At 36.9% G+C, this 21,277-nt stretch overlaps 1 protein-coding gene across 8 annotated transcripts in view; it reads right to left on the bottom strand.

Moving 5' to 3' along the window:
* NBEAL1 (neurobeachin like 1) overlaps positions 1-21,277 on the bottom strand; it is an 80,145-nt gene that overhangs the window by 57,050 nt on the left and 1,818 nt on the right. For all 8 annotated transcript variants that reach the window (XR_013183022.1, XM_077181330.1, XM_077181335.1 and 5 more), the window contains exons 3-6: positions 7,083-7,174; positions 1,764-1,925; positions 394-475; positions 83-210 (exon numbers count right to left, since the gene is read on the bottom strand). Coding sequence is in view for 7 of the 8 variants with exons in the window: in XM_077181330.1 (XP_077037445.1) it covers positions 83-210; positions 394-475; positions 1,764-1,925; positions 7,083-7,174 (464 nt within the window). In the remaining variant the exon portion in view is untranslated. The remainder of the gene's footprint in view (positions 1-82; positions 211-393; positions 476-1,763; positions 1,926-7,082; positions 7,175-21,277) is intronic.

Consider the following 21,277-nt stretch of genomic DNA (forward strand, 5'->3'; position numbering starts at 1 on the left):
TTCTGTGGTGTGATTCTACTGATTGATGGTTAAAGCTCTCATAAACCAGAGTATTTACCATCCTGTGCCAATCCACACATACCCTGCAATTCGCTGCCTCCAGTTCCGATACGGATCATACAGGCTTTCACAGAAAGCCAATGCATGTCTCACAAATTCTTCTATGGGGGTCTGATCCTCCACTTCTTTTTCTTTTGTTTTGCTTTTTAACTGAGAAGAAAAAGAAAGCTATGGTCAGAAAATTTCCAGAAGTTGAAAATTAATCTTGATCTCCCCCAGAACAGTTCTGAGTCTATGAATTGTTCCCCACTATTACTGAAAGAGTAGATCACATAAAACGCAGCAGGAGGTATCAGATGGCAAAAATACAGAGAGGAATTATTAACCATGTACCTGTTGAATGTACAATGTAGTCATGGTGATAACATGGTTAATGTATGAACACATCCCAATCTCTTCCACATTAGCCAAATTCCTGCAAAGACAACATAAAAACCACAGATTGTACACTGTGTATCATTTGAAGCTAGTTCAAACAATGTTTGCTTTAGCATTCTGTCTATATTCATACCAGCATTTCAAAAATAGTCTCCAAAAGACTGCACATACTCAAATGTTTATTTCTGTCACCATTACAGAGCTCACAAGTTTTCATCTAACAGGAAGAAAGATTCAAATCACTCTGCTACAGGCCAATTCCATCTGGAATTTGGGGTTTCAGAGGTTAAGCAAATTCCCAGGACACCCTAAATAGAAAGCTCAGAAATGGCATCTGATAACAAAGACAATAACTTCCACTTTACTAGTGCACACACTTTCTAAAACTTTAGGAAACATATAACCTAGAAACTTTAAATTTCTCACTTTAAATTCCCTGGAGCAAAACAAACACGTAATAAATTATTTTAGAAAATAAAGCAACAACAACTAAGAATTTCTCAGTTCTGAAGTTACAAAGATCAAATACCAAAGTGATGATATAGAATAACTTTTCAGCAAGTAAAGGTGACACCAGTAATTCAGAAACACATTACCACCATCCACTCAGCTTATATTCAATACTCCAGGGTATTTAAACACTGTCAGCTCATTGAATTGTTTCAGAGGTACAGTGAGACAAAGTATTCAAAAACGCTGCTTCAAATACTCCTCAGTAAAGAAGATTCTCTATTATATTTTATCTCCTTCCTCTCTCTAATAGCATTTTGCAACAGCAAACTGAAGAAATAGTGAGGAGTAGATCCCTAAAAACAGTTTATTCATTTGTGTCAACAGAATTACACTATCAGGCAGAAGTTTCAGAAGGAAATCAGCTGCATGAGTAGTGTAATAGTAAGTTTCACAAGCTGTTTATGGAATTATAAGCATGTTAAGAATGTGCAACAGTTCTTCCTGTACAATTCTCTTGAGTTATTTCATAGCTAACAGTTGTTAGAGTGCACCTTTTCTTCTAAAAGTATTTCTTATATGAGGTACATCATATCTTGAATTCCCACAGATTTATCTTCTACAGCTACAAAGAATTTAGAGTTTAAACCCCTTCTATTTCCATTGCAAACATTATTGCTAAGATCATTGCTCCCCTCTCTTTCTTTTATTCCCTCTACCTTTATTCTGAAGATTGTGAGAAGTGTTATTTCTCTGTACCTACTGGAATGTATCAAATCACATACTATGTATCATTAAAATCGATATTTATAGGCTGCATCAAGATTTCTTAACCAAAACAACAGCTTTGCTGAGGTACCAATTAGAACAAATACCTGCAAAGGATGATAAAGAATTTCACAAGTAAAAGTGACAGAGTCTGCTGCTGCTCTTCCAGGCCATCTGACATTTTCTGGACACACTGTAGCAACTGGAGCCTGAGGACCTGAAGAATGTTATCAGGAAGCAGCGAGATTCCCGGTGGAATGTCATCCACCCTAATGAAAAAAGCCAGACACAAAATTGTTAATCATACAAATGCCAAGCTGCCAATCGATTCCCATGCGCTCATGTGGTGTTCCAGTGAAGTTCTGTGGGAAAGGTCACCCAGCTGACACATCACAAACACTTCCTAATGAGCCACACTGAAACGTCTGGTGGCAATACACCAGTCTGAGCTTTCTTTTCCCCAGCAATGAACTACATTAAAAAAAAATAAAAAGTGTTAAAATTCATTAAGTGGCTTCCTAAATCCTCCTCCATGCAATGAGCTGCCTTAATTGCCACAAAGAAATTGCATGATCTTCACCAGGTAAAAAGGTGGCCTGGGAAATCCCCAGGGACAGTCACAGTGGAATGAAACATGAGAACAAAACATATTTGGAAGAACATTTTCTACTTTCTACTGAAGATTAAAAATGTCCAAATAAATGAGATGTCAATTATTGCATAGTTATTGAAGCCCAGTTGGTATTCATCCACAGTGAACCTCACGTTGTTCTAACAAATTTCAAAAAGCCATACAAAATTATCTTTTGCCTATTGTTTTCTGCAAACTAAAACATTTTTAGAAACACGCCAGTGAGAACCAAGACATGAAGAAAAGAATGGGTTTATTTGTGGTTTAATTCTTTTTTCCAGTGATCCAAAACCAAATAAGAAAATGACCCAGGAACAACCATAAGGAAACCCATTTCAATAACAGTATAGAAATCTACAGAACTGTAAGAACATTTTTTGGGATGAGAATTGTTTATCCACTGTTGCACATGCTGAAAACAGTTAGCCTTTGGCAGCAGCTATTTAGCCTGACACATCCTCTATGAGCTCTATGAAGGAAAAGGAAGACACAGGCAAGAGCCTTAGAGCTTACAAAAGCCTCCAACACAGCCAAAGCCAGAGGAAAGTTACAACAAAAGAATTCAGCAAGCTCAAACCCTCACTAATATGACTGCTGTGCACATTGCACCTGTGAGAAAAACCACAAAAAAGATGTGTAGAAATGCAGTGACTGACCCTATACAATATGACTCTATTATTTGAGGAAAATGGGGAACAACCATTGTTTAGCTTCTAATGTTGAAAAGGAAACCTTTATAGGAGGGAAAATCAGAGGCCTGGTTTAGTAAAACACCTAGACAGGTGTAAGTGACAGAAAGCTCCCATATCCTAGAAAACAAATGTTACCTACACTTATACAGACAACTACCTACTTCATTCCTTTGCCCCCTCACACAACTGTGCAATTTGCTTTTCAGATTGTGGAATTCAGAATCTCAAGGGATTCAGAGCACAATTTTAACACAATTGTAACACAATTTTATAGCCAAGGCTCTAAACTGAAAGCAACACAAACCACAAAACTGAGAGCAACTGCTTTTTTTGCAACACAAATGCCAAGAAATAAATTTTAATTTCTGTGATAGCAACTTCACCCCTCAAGATGCTGGCAGATTCACTCTGGAATTACAAACAAGGTTTCTCATAATCTGATAATTCAGATTCTGTATTTCAGATTCTGATAATTCCCTCTCAGTATTAGGAAAACGGTAATTTTTGACAGCTGAAATCATATTTCCAGAAGTTAATTCCCTAAAATGGCCAACAAGTCTTTTTCAGTAAGATCATGAAATGCTTTACAAGAGAGCAAATAGCATACCCTTCATGCCTCACATCCCAAAGAATGTTTTCTTTGCAGTAGCTGCCTGTGTTGCACAACCCATGAGAATTTGGGAGAGATGTGTGAGACCAGCATGAGAAATCCTAACTGGCATTACACAAAATTAATACACTGTAGAGTATATAAATAAATGTAAATATTTATAACCAATCAAGCTTGTTTTGATACCCCAGACCAAATTACTACTATACCACCAAAAAACCTTAGATTTAAACAAGGATTTAAATTTTTTGACATGTAGTACCAATTTTTCCCGACCAGAGTCATCGTTTAAAGTAAGTACTCCAAAAGGAAGGAAAAAAATGAATATAAAATACATACTCTATCTGACATTGTTACTTGACTGCTGGTACTCTACCTCAAAAATATAAGAAAGAATTTGACGCATTTGGGATCCTTTTATTTGTAATTTCCTTCATGATGTTAGCATGGTTATGCAGCCATATGACCTCTGCCAGGGGTCTGGAAGGGAACTGAACCACCTCCACTTCGGAGGCATCAATTCCAGCTCAAACACACACTGGGAACTCTCCTCCCCCAGTGGTAAAAACTGCTGTGGCAAACCAGGCTTTACTTTTCAACAATCACCATGCAATCACACAAACCATGTAATCAGCATTCCTACCATGATTTCTGCATCATTTTTATGTGGGTTTGAAATCAGCAAGTAATAAAATACGGTTTCTATGGTACTTTGCATGAGCTTCCTTTAAACTCCTTTGCTCAAGATCATGCAAACCAAAAGCAGAAAAAAAGTATGACAAACACTCTGGAGGCCTTTGTTATTTTTAAAAGTATTGAATCAAATGACAATTCCTCTCCAATGAGGAGAAAAAATCCTCACACCAGCTGGTAGAGATTTTATCCTTTTTATGGTAAATACATATGACATGGATACACATTTTGAGGGAAATAACAGACAGGTGTGTTGGTCTTTTGTGCTCAATGATCAAACCATTAGCATAGCTATATTCACCTTTTCAGCAAAATCAATTATAACATCATCAATGAGCCATTTCATACAGAGTAGAGGCACAAAGATGGGGTAGAACTGAAGCTGTATAAGCTGCATAACTGTATAAGCTCTACTTATACAATCAAATCATAGTGAGTACACTCACACATTATATTTAGAGGTTTCCTAATTCTGTACTGCTTAGCATCTTTCACATTTCCAAAGCAGACTTCAGGAAATTAGATATTCTAATTTATAGGGGGAAAAAAACCCTTATGAGTTAAATCAGCAAGTGACACTGCCAATTAAGAGTCCTTCTTTCAGGAAGGAAAAAACCCAAATCCAAACCTGTAATAGAGTCTTTAAATTTCTTAACTGGTATTTTCTTGGATGCTAAAACCCCCACATATGTTTTAGATTGACACAAAATGTCATGCCTGTAATCCAAAAGTTAGTTGTGTCCAGCAATCTGTACAATCCTTCTCCCTAAACAGTTTCTCATTATTTCCTGGCATTAGCCCTTCACTACACAAGGTCTTGCAGGCATACAGCAGTAAAACCACCAAGATTCACAGATGGAAGAAAAGAATATTGGTGCAGTTATTGGTGCAGTCTCATTTTAGCTAGTATCACCCTTTTTTAAGACCAACAGACAGAACTAGTTGACTAATAAGGAATCCAGTTAAACAAAAAAAAACACAAAATGAGTCCACAGGGTCCTGTGGTCCCTGGACTCACTGGAAATCAGCATTTGACAGTTCCACACTGACCTACTTTTTTTTTTCATGGGCCCAGTAATACTGTTTTCACAATGTAAAGGCCTGCAATACAAATTGACACAGCCCAAAAAGATGCCACTTTCACATGCCTGATTACATCACAAATGCACATATAGGCAGAAACTGCAATTCTTCATTAACTCTAGTATCTGATCACCATGGGTTTGCTTATTGCAGACATAAAAGCACAGGAAGGATCTGCCTTCATCTCTATGTTGTTTTGATGCTTTTTCTTTGCATCTGTTACACAAATGAGCCTAAATCCACATGGTTCTATTCCTCCAGACTAAGTCACTAATCCTGTCATTAAGCTCAGAAAAACACATTATTTTTACACTCACTAAAGTCACCATTTATAACAATGAAGATGCTACTACTGTTCTGCGTAATTAAGCTTTATGTTGCTGAAAAAAACCCAACATGAAAACCATGAACACATCCACTAAAAACCACTTAAACTGAGAGTACAAATAAATTAAAAAACTTAAAATCAAAGTACCAAGAGATTTTTATCTTCCAGTGTTCATATTTCAATACTAAATAGTATGTTAAAGATAACCTGTCTCAAAGGACAAACTTTTCTACTTAACTAAACATAGTAAGATGCATTTTTGACACTAGAAAGAAATAAATTTTTAGAAAAAGCACAGAATTAACTTGAAGGTCTTGCTTACTGGTAATTGCACTATATATTTTGCTCTCATAGAGGCATTATGAGGAAAATTTTAATACAAAGAGCTGGGAAGTCCAGCTTTTATCTGCTGAGATGCAGTTGCAGCATTCTTCCTTTCTTTGTAACAGTTGAGGCTATCACTAGCACTTCAAACAGCATCTGATCCAAAGCCCATTAAAGAATTTCCATTGATTTCAACAGGGCTTGGAATGCAGCCACATGCAAGGAGCACCATTCTGTGCTTTCAAAGAGCATTGGTGGTATAAGCTGTAATACTGACACCAGCTCTCATGAAGTCTGAATCCTTAACATTTGGTTTTTCTTAAAATCCCTAGTTCATCCAAGCACCTCAAAAGCAACAGAAAACATCCAATGCCTAAGTTTTTACTCCTCATTTTCAAAGTCAGACATGAAAACACAATCATGATAACACAGCATACAAATTTAAAATACTAAATATGAAACTCTGAAATTAGGCTCCAATAGACTCATGATTTTAAGTGGGAGCTTTGGTCAGCAACATGAGGGATGCCAGCGATACTCTTACCCTGAAGTCTTCATGGATGCAAGGAAATCACTCTAAAGTCTATAACTGGTGCATGTTTTAATTTTTAAATGTTTTCAGCTAAGATAGCCAAATCTTTCATTGAGAATTTCATTCATCCTTAATCTTAAAGCAAGCCCTGAAATAAAATTACAAATTCTTTATCTATATCTTGCTTCTCTTCTGTCACTGCTGATGCAGATAGTAAACACTACTTCATATGCAACATTAAATGAATACTTATTCAAAAGAATTATACCAAATACAAGGAATAACAATTGTATTTCTATGAACAAGAACAAGAAGTACTCATGGCCAATTTCCTAATACAATGCAAATACCAGTATTTGCCTAATTTCATCATTCCCAACCCAACTCGACCTTCAAATGAATGGGAGTGCCACTTGACAACTAAAAAACTTACTTTTGTTTAAAGGCAGCACTGCCATTGAAGAGGACTGGGCTCTCAGCCAGGTCTGTTTCAGGTATCAGGGAAAGATAAACAGGTCTGTAATTCTACATACCTCGTTGGCAGCTTCTCAAAGTCCACATCCAGAAACTGTTCATAGCTAGATACAAAACTATCCAACCAGAGCTTCAGGTAATCTGGGTCTTTCTGTAAAAAGAAAGAGAACATTAGGCAATATTGCACTCAAGGTCATCTATCAACAACTCTGTAATACTGCCACAAATAAAAAGTTTCTATTAAATGCATTTCAACTGGGAGAAAGGAGAGAGTACACATTTTTTAGAACCAAAAGAAAAAACGACCACCTGTGTACTTGGAAATGTTCAGCCACATTGTGCTGATGGGACATTTCTGCTCTATTCAATAGTTTATGCATCTCCTCTTCTTGGCACCAGTGTCAACCAAAGCATTTTAGCTTTTCCCCTCATAAACAATCCTAACTTATTCTCTAGAGTCATCCATACCAGCTTTACAAACTTACTAGAATGTGTTCTAGTCTTGACACCATAGATACTAGTACACAACACTCCTTATGGCTCATAAAATTAAGTAAGAGCCCTAACAGCAATCCTAATCACAAAATAATTTCCTTTTTGCTTCACTCATAGGTCAATATGGCAGATAATAGCAGATTAGAGACAGATGGTGTTCAGAAAAAACAATGTAGAAACTATGACTTGCATATTAGATAGCTATTAACAGATTAAAATTATATTTAAGCTTCCTATTTGTTCCCAGTAGAGCACAAAGACCGTGTTTGTGACCAGCAGTCCCTCAGGGCTAGACACTGCCCCAGGAACTAGGACAAATCCTAGACCACTGCAAACACACAGGGAAATGCTGTCAAAATATGCATTTGAGGTAGTCTTACTTTAGAAGTCAAGCTGCTTAATTTTCAAAAACAAGCTGCCAGCCCATAGCTAACATACTCCTTTGCCAGGACTGTGCAGCCTTGTTCATTAACACACATGCACATAAGTCCCATTCTACACCACAAATAATTTTCAAAATAGTTTTAAAATTTTTGCCTGAAGTATTTGAGATTACATATGATTTCTGAATCCACTCCATAATTTATAACATTTTGCAGAAGTTGAAAACATTTTTCTTTATCCTTTTCCCTCTTCTGTATCTCCTCCCTTTTGTTTGCCTTTATACTACCACAGATGTTCCCAAATAAGATAATGTTTCCCTGTAGAGTTAAGATAAGACTGAAGAGCAAACAGTGAATATCTCTATCACACACACTCTTCTGCAGCAATGTCAATGTAAAAGAAAGTCACCAAGAAAGACTGACAGAGAGTCCTGTCAGTGTGAAATAGCTACCTATGAAAGAGCCCTCCACAAGGGAAAGAAATCAAACAAAACAAAGTTTTAAAAAAACACACAAACAAAACAAAAAAACAACCTCAGAATAAAATAAACACATAAATCCAGAACCTTAAGTGGTGCAAAGCTTTTCCCAGAGCATCTTTCCACAGCACGTACAGGAGTTACAAAGCATGGGAACCCCCTACTCATTCTAAACCTTTACCCTTCTCTATGTCCCCAAAAGCCATCCTCAACCCAAGCAAGAAGTGTCACAAACATCCAGACACAATTTACTTCACTACCACTATTAATTATATGTGTGTTCAGGTACTGTGACAACAGGTGCCAAATAAAACCTTCAGCTAGATACATATCTCATCTGACTATTCAGTTCTGCTGACTTTATGGCATTTTCTTATTCATTTTTCCTTGTTGTCTTATTTTCCCTTCCTCTGTTTAATTCCTAATCTCTCCCTCCTTCATAATCTTTCTTCTCCTCATCTCTGCTTTTATTCACTTTTCAATTATGTAAGTAATCACTTCCTTTCTTTTTCTGTTAAAAATTTGTCAAAACAGCACTATGTTCTGAAAGTGTAATGTAGCCTTGTTCTCATGTTTAATATGCACTGACCTACCAAATGGTTAACTAATCTTAAACACACCTACCAATTGTTCTCAACGTGGAATTGCAAAACACAGAATGAAGGAAGCAGTTGAGATAAAGAATAATTTCAAGGTTTCCAAGATACTGCTTTAAGCTACAGAGTTTGTTGGATTATCACAAGTAGGTGAGCATAGAATACACATTTCTCAGGTTCAGACATCAAACATATTGAAAATCAACCCAAAAGTTAGACAAGAAATAAGACTTGCCTAAAAGAATGATTTAGAAGTAGTAGAAGACACTGTCTTCAGACAGCCCAGCTTTTCAAAAATGTTCACATGTTCAAAGCTTTAACTTTCTTGCATTTCACAGTAAGTAATTTTAGCTGCAAGCAAACTATTTCACAGGATCATAAAGACAAGAGAAACCAGGATACCATTTTAGTAATTACAACAGAGCTCAGGCTACACAGGACAAAGCAACTACAGGAAGTAATGAACAGAAATGTTGCCATATCCATGTGTCCATGCCTCTGATGAAAATGGCCATATCCACGTGCAAAAACTGAACTTAAAAGAGACTTTTTCCCTGTTGAACAAACTGCTTCTTCGTTGACATGAGAAGCTTCTCCTTGAAATCCAACAAGAAATACTAGATTCATGTTTCCAAATTAAAATTTTTTGTTGACACAACTCAGGCTCATTCCTAATTGCTAACAGTAAACTTGTGTAAAAAACCTGTTTTTCTTGGTTACCACGAAAGAAGATGTGCAAATAACAACACTATGTGACTTAAAATTGCTTTAACAAAAGTCAAGGATGAGAAAAGGGGAAGGGTAGGGCAAAAGACAAAGTTATATTAAATGCCTGCTTGCTCCTTTTTAATGATACAGCCTAAATGAGTTTCAAGCTTCTTTATCTTTGAACTCCAATGCCTTTGCAAAGCTATCAGTACAGACTGGGAACTAGAGAACACTGGCAGACAAAATTTGCAAGAAATAGCACTTATACAGATGGCAAGAGTAAACCACATGTTATGAAACAGCCAGAAGTTTTTGCCTACCTGTAGAACACAGCCTGCTCAATTTGCTCTGCCACTAGAACTCCTCCTGCTCCTGGTAAAAACCAAGAACTGCTGTACTGTTTGATTATTCCTGCAGCACACAATTCAACCCAACTCCCTTCATCTCAATCCCCTGCCAGTCAATTAATAATGTAATATTCCAAGTTATTAAAATAATCAGATTTTATATCAAAATACCAGGTAGCACTACTGGTATGTGCCAGCAGAAAACAGTTTATGCAACAGTTGACTCAGAGTCAAATCTAGAGATTTCCATCACTAACTCAAAACCACCTGGACAAATTTTTTTTTAAAAAATCATGAAGGCAAAAAAGTAAACAAGGTCACTTGGCAACATGAGAAACACCAAGAAATAGATCTCCATTGTACACCAGCTAACAGAGGCATGCCTCCTTTCCAGAAATGAACAAAAATGAAGACTTGTGAAGCAAAAGTTCATTCCAGGAAAAAGTGACAAAATATTTAGCAAATGGGCTACAATTAAAATATTTCATGTAAGTTATGTCAATAATGTTAGAAACAGAAGCTATAAACAGCTTTTTAACTTCAAATGTGGCCCAGGTTTTCTTTTTTCTTTATTAGGGACCAGTCTCCTGTTGAAAGCTCCAAGAAAATCTAGATTTTACTGAAGAAGTTTTAGGAAAGGATGTTACTCTTGGCAAAGTATATATAAATGTCCTAAAACAGAGCTAAATACATACAACCTTTCTGAAGATCTGCCTATGTGAATCAGATGCACCTTACATTCTTCCAAACCAAAGGTATCATAGTTCAGGACAAACAGTCTTTTTACAGTGGTTTAATATTCCAAGTTCATAATAAAACCAGGCTGCAATAACAGGTATCAGCTGTTTTGTTAACACTGTGATTTTATGTATAATGCAATTATCCTACCCAGCATCTTTACCTTGAACTGAACTTTTTCTTGAGGTCAGCTGGTCCCACTTAATCTGGAGTTTAAATTTGATGGAATGAAAAATGAAAAAGAATGTATTTCTGTTAAGTCCTCCCCCCCACTCACCTTTTCAACAATCCTCTATTGTCCCACAACAGAAGTGGTAAACCATATTAAGAGCAGAACACAAATTAATCTTAATTTAACATTAATACATTTGTATTCTCCAGTGCCAGATCAACTTTCCAAGCCAGTACATGTTGCAATATGACAAATATCTGTGTTACTAGGTGTCAGAAGAGAGCATCCCATGGGATCCATGATGCTACTGAGGGCAACAAATCAATGAACTGCAGCCTCAGCTCCACCTGATTCACTGTAAATTGTGAGCTACTACATCACATCTGTGGTCCTCCTAAGGAAGCAGCAAAAACTATGGAATGTATTTCCCCTCTTTGAAAATTACTCTTTTGTTACCATTCTGCAGACAGACAGCTGGAGGCAGTATGTCAGAAAACAGCTCCAAATTGTTTTCTGTGGTGCTGGTTGAAGATGCACTTGGAGAGCACAGTTTACAAAGCACTGTATGCTTTGGTAATACACCACAAGGCTAAACTGTGATAAACCAATGTGAGGATCGGTATTCTTTTCCAGCCCCACCACACACACTCTGCACACAGGTCCTCTTAGATCAGCAAGAAATCAAGAAGGATATTTTTGATTGGTGCAGAAGCAGTAAAAGCAGGAAGAAGCTTCTAAGAGGTAATAAAATGCCTTTTACCAGTTACAACTTTTCAATTACTACAAGATAAAAAATGCTGTTCTCTGAAGCCTTAAAGTCTTCTAAGTTACAAGCCTAAGCTTTTAATTTATTTACCTGAAACCTGCCTGGCTTTTCTGCAGGCCAAATTTATGTAATTTATTTGACTAACAATTCACATATAGAAACTGCATGCCTTAAAACTTCTGGAAGATAATTTCCCCATGGTTTGAACTCCAAGAAGGTAAAATAGAACTTCAGACAGCATTTCTTTTCATAGTGATACATGGAAACAACTAGAGTTTTAACAAAGCTATCTTAAAGTTGTCATTGTAACAAAAGTCTATGAAAAAACCACTGAAAAACAAAATAAAGAGCCCAGGAATATAAAAATTCTTTTGTTAATAGCCACAAGTTTGCAGAAGCTAAGCTTATGCTTCTGAGCTCAGTCCATTGTAATGAAGGCCTTTGAAAGTGCTATAGCAGTCACTCACCTGCACTAATGAAAAACAAGTCCTTTGTGCCTATTAAATCAAATATAGCTCAGAGCAGCTGAAAGTGAAGGTACTTCCTTGTTCCTTCCCTTCCCTAAATACCTCTGGTTTTCATTAAAAAAATGAACAAATAACCCAACCCAGCACAATGACACACCACCCTTCAGGCCTCCATATCCCCAAGATCCTCTCAGCACAGTAAGAGTTGCTACAGCTCTTTACACTAAAAAAAAAAAAAAAAAAAAAAAAAAAACCAAAAAAAACCAACAAACCAAAAAAACAAACACTGCCAGGCCTGAGCAGTGGAGTGTTTCTAACAGGTACTGAAAATAACCTCAAAAACCACTCCAAACCATAACACACTAAACCCATTTCCCATGAAACAGCCAGAGGAGCCAGAGGAGGGTTAGGTTGGTTGGGTTTTTTTTCTTTTCTAAAATAGTTAGTACAATGCTAGAAAGAAAAAACATTTGCTAAATAAATCATTTGTACTGGTCTCCAGTATGCACTGCAGTACTGTGACTAAATTCTGCCAACCAATGACCAAGATTCCCATGGAGTGTTAACACTTGCCATTTGGATGTATAAACTCTAGAAAGAACTCTGTTCTTACACGGGGTGCTCTTCACCTTCAGCACTGAACCATGCTAAGGCAAAGCCCAGAGCCCAGTGGGGATCTACTCTGATGCCCTTCAGACAGGCAGGACCTTCTCTAAGGCAATGAAGGGAAAAGAAACTACACCAAAATCTACACGAGCTGGGGACAGGCTCTTGTCTCTGATACACTGAATTGTCTGGAAATTACAAGAGCCTTTTCTAGTCTCTATGGAAACTCATTAAATGAATGACAAAAAATGTTCTAATACACTCTTATTTTTCAATCTGTGCAAGAAGGTCACAATAAATGTTTGAACCACTGTAACATTTTTTATATCCATTAAGAAGCCAGGTAGTACTAGTCTTACAGCTAGTTCTCAGTTAAATGGAAACGTTTTACACAAAACTGGCACTGAAGTCCTCCCAACTGAAAGCCTTCAGCCCTGTGCCTGTACATTTACCCAAGCTTTCAAACCAACACTGTTTATGTATTTATATAAAGGGTTTATTTTAGATTTAGTACTAACTTCCATTTCTACTAAGGCTCCAGGCAAAGAACTGGAAGGGCAAAGCTCAGTAGAATTTTACAGATATGTTCAGGAAGTATTAGTTGCTAAAACAAAAGCTGGATCCACCCGAGGCTCTTGGCAGGGTCACATTCCATGCTCTAAAGGCAAAAATTCCCTGCAGGGCAGTTCAGAGTCCAGCTATCAGACAAGCCCGACTTGTTGGACAAGGCAGTGGTTTGAAGCCGTTAAATTTAACATGCAGCCATCAAACAGCCAGCCGGGTCTGACTCCTGTGCTAGCACTCAGTCAACCTTCAAAGTGGATTTCAGCTTAGAAGCACAACCATAAAATCTCACTGGCACTGGCATTATCATAAATAATCCCCATCCCCAAGCATTTTATTTAAAGTAAGAACAATCCTTTGGTGTCAAGATTGAATTAGACTTACAAAATGTAACATTAGGAAACTAAACATGAAACATTGCCTTTAGATCACTGGTGAGTTTACTCATCTTTAAATTAATTGAAGTAGTCTGCATAATGCAGAATTGCAGAACACTTCTCAACACTGTTTGAAATAAACTATTCATTTGGGAATTAGAAGATTTGTGTTAAGGGAGCCCTTTCCTCTTCATGTTTTCAGACATAAAAGGCAACATTTCCAGCATGAGAACTCCTAGAAGCCTTTACTCTGCAATATGACACAGTGCCCATGCTTTTTGTGAACCTTTCATATAAAATGTCAAAATAAAACATGAAAAGCTTTGTTATAGGAGCAACACCACAGACAGAACTAGTAAAAAACTTCATGATAAACCATTGTAAATTGGCATAACTGCCTTGATAAATTCAATCAATCAATTCTAATTGACTGGGGAATCAGTCAATTTTTGGGCTCAACTTTCCATTATAATCAAAATACTGATTTGTGAATCAGTGGATCCAAAAGAAGAAAAGCTCCTGGCAAGTAACTATAAATTTCCATTTTCAACATCCACACAAGCATTCTGTTCCATTTCCAGAATTAAAAGCAAAAAGGGATGGAGTGGTGATGCTTTGTTTTATAAATGGAAGCTGCAGTGAATCATGATAGAAACAACTATTTTGGGACAAGTTAAAAATTCTCTTTGGCATAGGGATTTATACCAAAAGAAGCCTATAGCTGTCAATCATGATAAAATTTAGTTCAAGTTTAGTATTTTTCTTCTCTTCTCAACTTTAGGTCAAGTTTAGTATTTTTCTTCTCTTCTCAAAACAAAAAATATTTTTAATCTTCTAGTATTGCCTTAAAGACAATCCAAGCAATTTATTCATTTTCCTTTTTACTTCACATCTCCAACAAAACTGGAAAAACAAAATGAAAGAATTTTCTTACTAAAATAGAAGTAAAGCCTCTACTTTTCTTTCTCTTGCCATTTTTATTATTGCTGTTGTTTTTGAATGATGATACAATCACAACCTTGTAGCTTGAAACTGGCATGTGTCTGATGCCATCCATGGGATGAATCTAATTAATGTGAACTCAGATTTTAATTTCTTCACATTTGACAGAAAGTACCACCAGGCAAGCCCCATGTACAAGTTGGTATATCCTATTTCAGCCTTCTGGAGTCCACCACACAGAATACTTATCAGGAACTTACCATACTGTAACAAATTTCCTTCTATTAACATTCAATTTTCCCACCAAATTTGGCATTGTGAACCAACTGGAAGCTGTATTTTAAGGGGAACAAGAAGCATCCTAAATAATTCAAAGATAACATGATGCCAAAAGTCTACAGTGTCAAGATTAGCCTAAATTTAATGAAAATTCAAACTATACCTTATACAAGACTTGAACTCTTAACTGCTTATAAACTCCAAATTTTGCCATTATTTGACCTGAGAAAAAGGCTGAATTTTAGCACCAACACACCCAAAGTCAGCTTTTGCCCCACTGAGTTTCTAACTTTCAATGTAGTGCAAGATACAATACAAGTTTATCACAGACACAAAGGAAGCAGGATGATGCTACAACAGTGAAACATCAGCCTGTTTCACCATATCAGCAGCTAAACATTGTCTAGCTATGTCTTCCAGCAGATAATGTTGAGAACTGGAGTACAGCTTAGCAAAAAAAAGTCTTTGTTTCAAAGACAAAAGTATTTGTTTCCAAGTGTCATGTGATTATACCAAATTAAACTAAAACCAATTTCTGTATCATTAGCTATGTATTTCACTATTTGGTTTTGCCTCCTCAGTCTCACCTGGCCTTACTTAACATACTGAAGCTGAACTATGCACTGAAGGTATAATTTATGTATTGACTGGAGGGGTATAATTTAAAATCCCCAAATTCACTTTTCAAAAATACACTTTAAAAAACCTCCTCAAAAACTACAGCATAGCAGAATATGGGTTACTTGCCTAAATGCTGTTTGGCATCCACTACACTTCTGCTGGTTCAGTTTTTAAATGATCAGCACAATTAACTAGAGCCACATATCTGTAAATAATACACTTGTTTTCTATACCCTGCTTTACTCCCAAGAGCTTTACCCACTCACTATGTATTTAATATCACTTATTCCCATTGCTTACTAAAAGCAAATGTACATCAATCATAAATTGGATTATGCTTTAAATATCAGAGAATGCATCAACACACACAAACATCTTACCAGCACAGAGAACTCACAGCTAATGTTTAGATTTGCAGATACTTGGAGAAGCCTGAGATATCAAACTTAAGACAGGGTTTATGAGGAGAATAATTAAATACAGTTTTCATCTCTTGGTGCTCCCTGTCATCTCTCCCATTGTCCTCCACTGCAACCTCCCATTTAGTAGAAGATAAATTGGAAAAGTTAGACTTGAGCAAGTTGGTGTTTTTTTAAAGAAAAAAGGTGCTTATCGGTACTGGTGAGATGTGCATGTTTTGATGTTTGCTCCCCTACTCACATACAATTCTTTCAGCAAGAAAAGCTCAGTAATTAGAGAAGCTCTTCTCTCTCCTACAGCAGCTGTTTAACCTTTCTGAAGCCTGTAAATATTTTAACAGTGTCTACTGACAACAGTTGGATTCAGGCCTCCTTGCTCCAATAGCAAGCCTTTCTCTCATTTCAGAATCAGCACAAACATACTGCATATTTGAGTTGATTTGGCAATATTCTCTTACCAGGACACACGTCATCCCCAAAGCTGCCCAGCTGACCAAGTTAAAAGAGCTGTAACTCAGACACACACAACAATGCAGGGTTTGTTAATTTCTCTCTATATTAGAGCATCACATACAGAACCAGAAGCCTGTGCTCGTAGCTTTGTGATATATCATTCCATTTAAGAGACACTCAATTCTTTCACATCAATAAAAGCTTGATCTGAATTATTATTTGTTGGCATGTTCAGAACTGGATGTTTCTTACTGGTTCTGTAAAGTGCTGATCCACAAACCCACAGGCATGTGGAAATTCTAACTTCATGTTGGACTCCACTAAAACCCTGAATCTTACATCAAAAACACCAACAAATCTCAGACTCTACTTTGTCCAGCAGTAGCAGCTACATATATGCACTGCTACTTGTATGATAGAATGAGCAACAATAATTTCTTCATAGCTTGTAAAAACCTTATGGTTTTCTTACATCTTTGCCTGTTTAGATTTAGCTGCTGCCTCACTGCAACCTGAAATCTGCATTCTCTGTGTCAGTCTCTGTTCTGTGTCTGAACAACTACCAGCACAAGGTCACCCTGGCCTATAATTAAGGAAGGAAACATCCACTCCAGAGACTGATGGCTCATATACTGATGTCAGCTATTTATATGAGAAGTTCTATATTTGTAAATATCAGAATTATGTTAGTTCTTGGACTAGGAGACAGCTCTTTAAATAGCAGTTAATTCAGAATTAGACCAACTGTTAATTCAGAAGACCAACTGTTATCTCTATCCATTCTTAGTTCAGCCTCTTGAATAGAGACAGAACAAAGATATTTTTGTCACCACATGGCCACAAGTGACTTGTGACATGTTCTTCAAGTTACACTCCCTAGGAACAAAGAAATTTACTTAAAACAATCTACAGAAAATATATCTTACACAGCAATTCCTTATAAGACTTCACTAGTTTCAGCAGAGGCATGAATTTACATGACAGTGAATTCCTAAAAACTACTTTTACTGAGCACTTGGTTTGCTCAAATTCATCTAACTGTAAGCTGAATAATTCTTTATCAAATCTAACAAAGGCAACATATAGCAATGTGATCTGCATCACTGACAAGTCAGCAACTGCACAAGAAGGAAGACAAGGGCAAGCCAAGCCAGGATGAGATCACATTTGGGATGCCATGGCCAGTGTTTCACACGGGGCTTACAATTCAACGTCAATGATTATTATATTCTTGTTGAATTACATGCTTCTCATCACAGCAAAGCATAATTTGGCTAAAGGCACATTTATTTGAGAAACAATGTTACAATATTAAATGAGACGATATTTATAATACAAAGATATCCCTCACTGTGCCAGAGAGGAAACTACAATTGTAGTGTATTATCTCAATGCAATCAGATTTTGTAAAAACAAATGAGAGGTGCAGCACAAGGTGAGAAAGCACATTTGAGATAACAGTTTATGCACAGGTTCTGCTGCTCTTAACACAGCAAGGGACGTGGCTGTCTCAGCTCTCTGTGTTAGTAAAGACCAGATCATTATGATCAGCTAACACACAAAGTCCTGACTGTATCAATGACACCAAGGCTGAACATTCCCTCTTGAAATGAGAAGCACAGGCTCCAAACTGAGTGAAGAACATTCACAGCTTTCCCTTGAAATCATTGTTTCATGTCACAGGAAAAAGTAGTGTTTAAATGAAATCAGGGCTATATTCAAGACAAGAGTGTAAGAAAAAGCTCAGAACCATTGTAGTATCATGAAAACTGATGTGAATATGGCAGTTAAGTGCTTCCATTAATGCCTTTGAAATCCCTTTTGAAGGCAACTAGGATCTCTTATTTTCACAGATTAGAAAAAAATCTCCATATAAAAGGCTATCTGAACACTTTCTGAATAAAATCCAAAATATCAGAAATCCTGACATGCTTTATGTCTAAGAGTCTGAAATACCTAACAGAACAACTGGAGGTGAACTACATATACTTAAAATCTTACAGCTAGGACAGAGGTTGAATCTCTTTAATTTGAATCTGCAGCAAAAGTTACCTCAGAGGATTATGAAACAGAAATAAATTTTCTATACTGATATATAATTAATATCTAATAAAAGGATAGTCAACCAATATTACAATAGTAACAGCAATATTACCATAGTAATCTTGCAGCCATGACAGTCTAATGTTACTAGACAAAACTGGTAGATTAGCTCTGTCACAAACCCAAAGAAGTCACAGACACACATGGAAGCATGTCCTTCTACCTGATGGAGCTCTACTCCTGCTGTACACTTACATTAGTAAAGCATTTTCAGCTATCTGCTCTATGTGCACTTACATAAGGAGTGTTCCATGCTCCTCTGTAGGTTATTGAAGGCTTTTAACTATCAGTCTACTGAAAAAAAATGTTGCTATCTCTTTTACACAATTCAATTATCTTAAAATGCTCATTCCAACATTTGGATGAGAAGACAGCAGTTCACAGTCGTATCAATATTTGAGTAAAGGCATTGTACAGTAACAGTTCACTGAACAGAAAAACATCCCCCAACCACTAAAATCATTTCAAACTGAAAATCATCAGGAAGTTACATCCTTAACAAGGCACTCTATGCAGAAACTTTAACATTAACAAATTGAAAAAAGAAAAAGAAAAAAACCAAAACCAACAAAATACTCAAGACAAAAACAGATTTAGGCTGTGAATAATACAACATGGTAACAACCCCAGTGACTTGAATCTAAATTTTACTAAATCTAAAGAAGTTTTAAACTGCTTCCATGCAACATCAGAAGCACTGTAAATCAAATGTGGCTACTACTTTAATCTGTAACAGCCGACTGCAATCTGTAGCTTTTAGGGAAACAGAAGGAGAAAAAAAATCCAAAACCAAATCCCACCCTTAGATTAGAAACTGAGAAATGAAAACAATTGAATACCAACTACAACCAAACTCTTGCAGACACCCAAATATTATCTTTAAAAAAAAATTTTTAATTTTTTTTTAAAAACCACAAACAAGCAAAAAAATCCCACCAAAACAACAACAAAAAAAACCCAGAAAAATTAAACCACCTCATACATGGTGTCTTCCAAAGACTGCTCCTGCAAAGGCCCTGCTTAATGCTGCTATCTGCCCATATCTCAAATTCTTCAACTGCACAAGAAGCAATGAAAATGGAGAAATGCCTTCCTAATGTTACTTTGCACAAAACTAATCGTTGCAACTGACACCTGATGCTGCCAGAGATGTCAAGGAATCACAAAGAACAAAAGTCACGACCCAGGATAGATGGTAAGATGGTGACACAGCATTCTGTAGCACTTGAAAGCTGTGAAAAGCCTTGCTGCTTTAGCACAGGGTGCTGTATTTAAAAGATTATCACGAAGGACCCGATTATCAAAAGACAAGACCATTAGCAACAGCCTGAAGCATCACAAAGGAGTAGCTTGGATTTCACTGTCTCTGTAGCTAACAAGGCTGCAAAAGCTAAAGCCACGTATTTGGGATTGGGGCACAATACATAGGAATTTATCGTGCCTTACTCAACTGTTACTCCCCAGCCATTTTCTAGTTTGAAGAATTTGCCTAGCTTTATTTCCCAGGATGTCATTCAGGGACAGTCACTGCAGTGCAACATACTGCACTTCACTGGGCAGGTATAAACACTTCACTCCCAGCTATAAACAACTTCTCTCTAAACCACTATATCCTATCACTGCTAATTATTGCTACACCTTCCCATTCTGCTAAATGCTCTGAGAAGAACAAAGCACAATATACAGATGTTTCCAAGTGGACTGAATAAACTAATTTACTTTAAGGCCTCCCACATTTTACATCCCAAGATGGAGACATAACTTCTTCATCTGCTTTTAACTTCACCAAGTTTAATACTCTAATTCTGGATGCATGCCTCAAGCACAATATGATATCATTTTAACCTGAACCAGTTGAGAGATATGGAAAAAAACTGTTTTGTGCTTAACACTTCTTGAAAAAGTGAAGACTCCCTTTTTTTGGATCACTCCAATTGCCCTCATATGTTGAAGACACTCTATTTTATTTTTAAAATACATGGTTTGTTACTTAGGAACAAGCCCTTATCAACAAACAAATTCATTTAATCGTGCCCTTAATATATGAGTCTGAAAGAAAAAAAGGTCAAAAAAGTCACTGACAGCTAATGAGGAGACTGAACATATGAAAAGATTATTTATTTCAAACAGCTCATCCTCTACCACCTGAGAGCTGAGTAAACTGTGGGCATATCATTCCCATAAAGAAACTGAACATCCCCTAAGTGATCTAAACTACACGTTTTAAATAGCACTCCTTCATGCAAACTTCCTGCCATGAACAACATGGAGACAGATAGCATACAATCTGAATGAAAGGTTCCAGCAAAGGGGGAGTAGGTCCAAGACAGACAGAAGAATATTTTAAACAACAAGGGAGGAAAGAGCCAAAGAACAGCCAATCAAAGAAATTCAGAACTTGGCTCATCTCTGCTGCCTTAGCGTCTCCCAAAGCTGAGTCAAGTCTGGATTCTCTGAATGTATTCCAAGTGCATTTGTTCCTCTCACATCGATGAACTCACTGGCAAAACATCCATCTTCTCCAGTGCTACTCCACTTCCTACTGCCATTATCATTACTACACTGTTTAAAAGGCAAGGTCCAACCCAGCAGATCACCCACACGGGGAGCAGTAAGAACTGGTACCACGCTGGTATGCTTGCACTAGGTTTAACAACGTGTAGAGGATTAAGGCGGTACAAAAATTAGGAAACAGTACAATTAAGACAAGTACTTCGTGCACTTGTGTTAAATGGTCTG

The sequence above is a fragment of the Agelaius phoeniceus genome, chromosome 7 (genome assembly GCF_051311805.1).
Source record: "Agelaius phoeniceus isolate bAgePho1 chromosome 7, bAgePho1.hap1, whole genome shotgun sequence".
NCBI lineage: Eukaryota > Metazoa > Chordata > Aves > Passeriformes > Icteridae > Agelaius > Agelaius phoeniceus.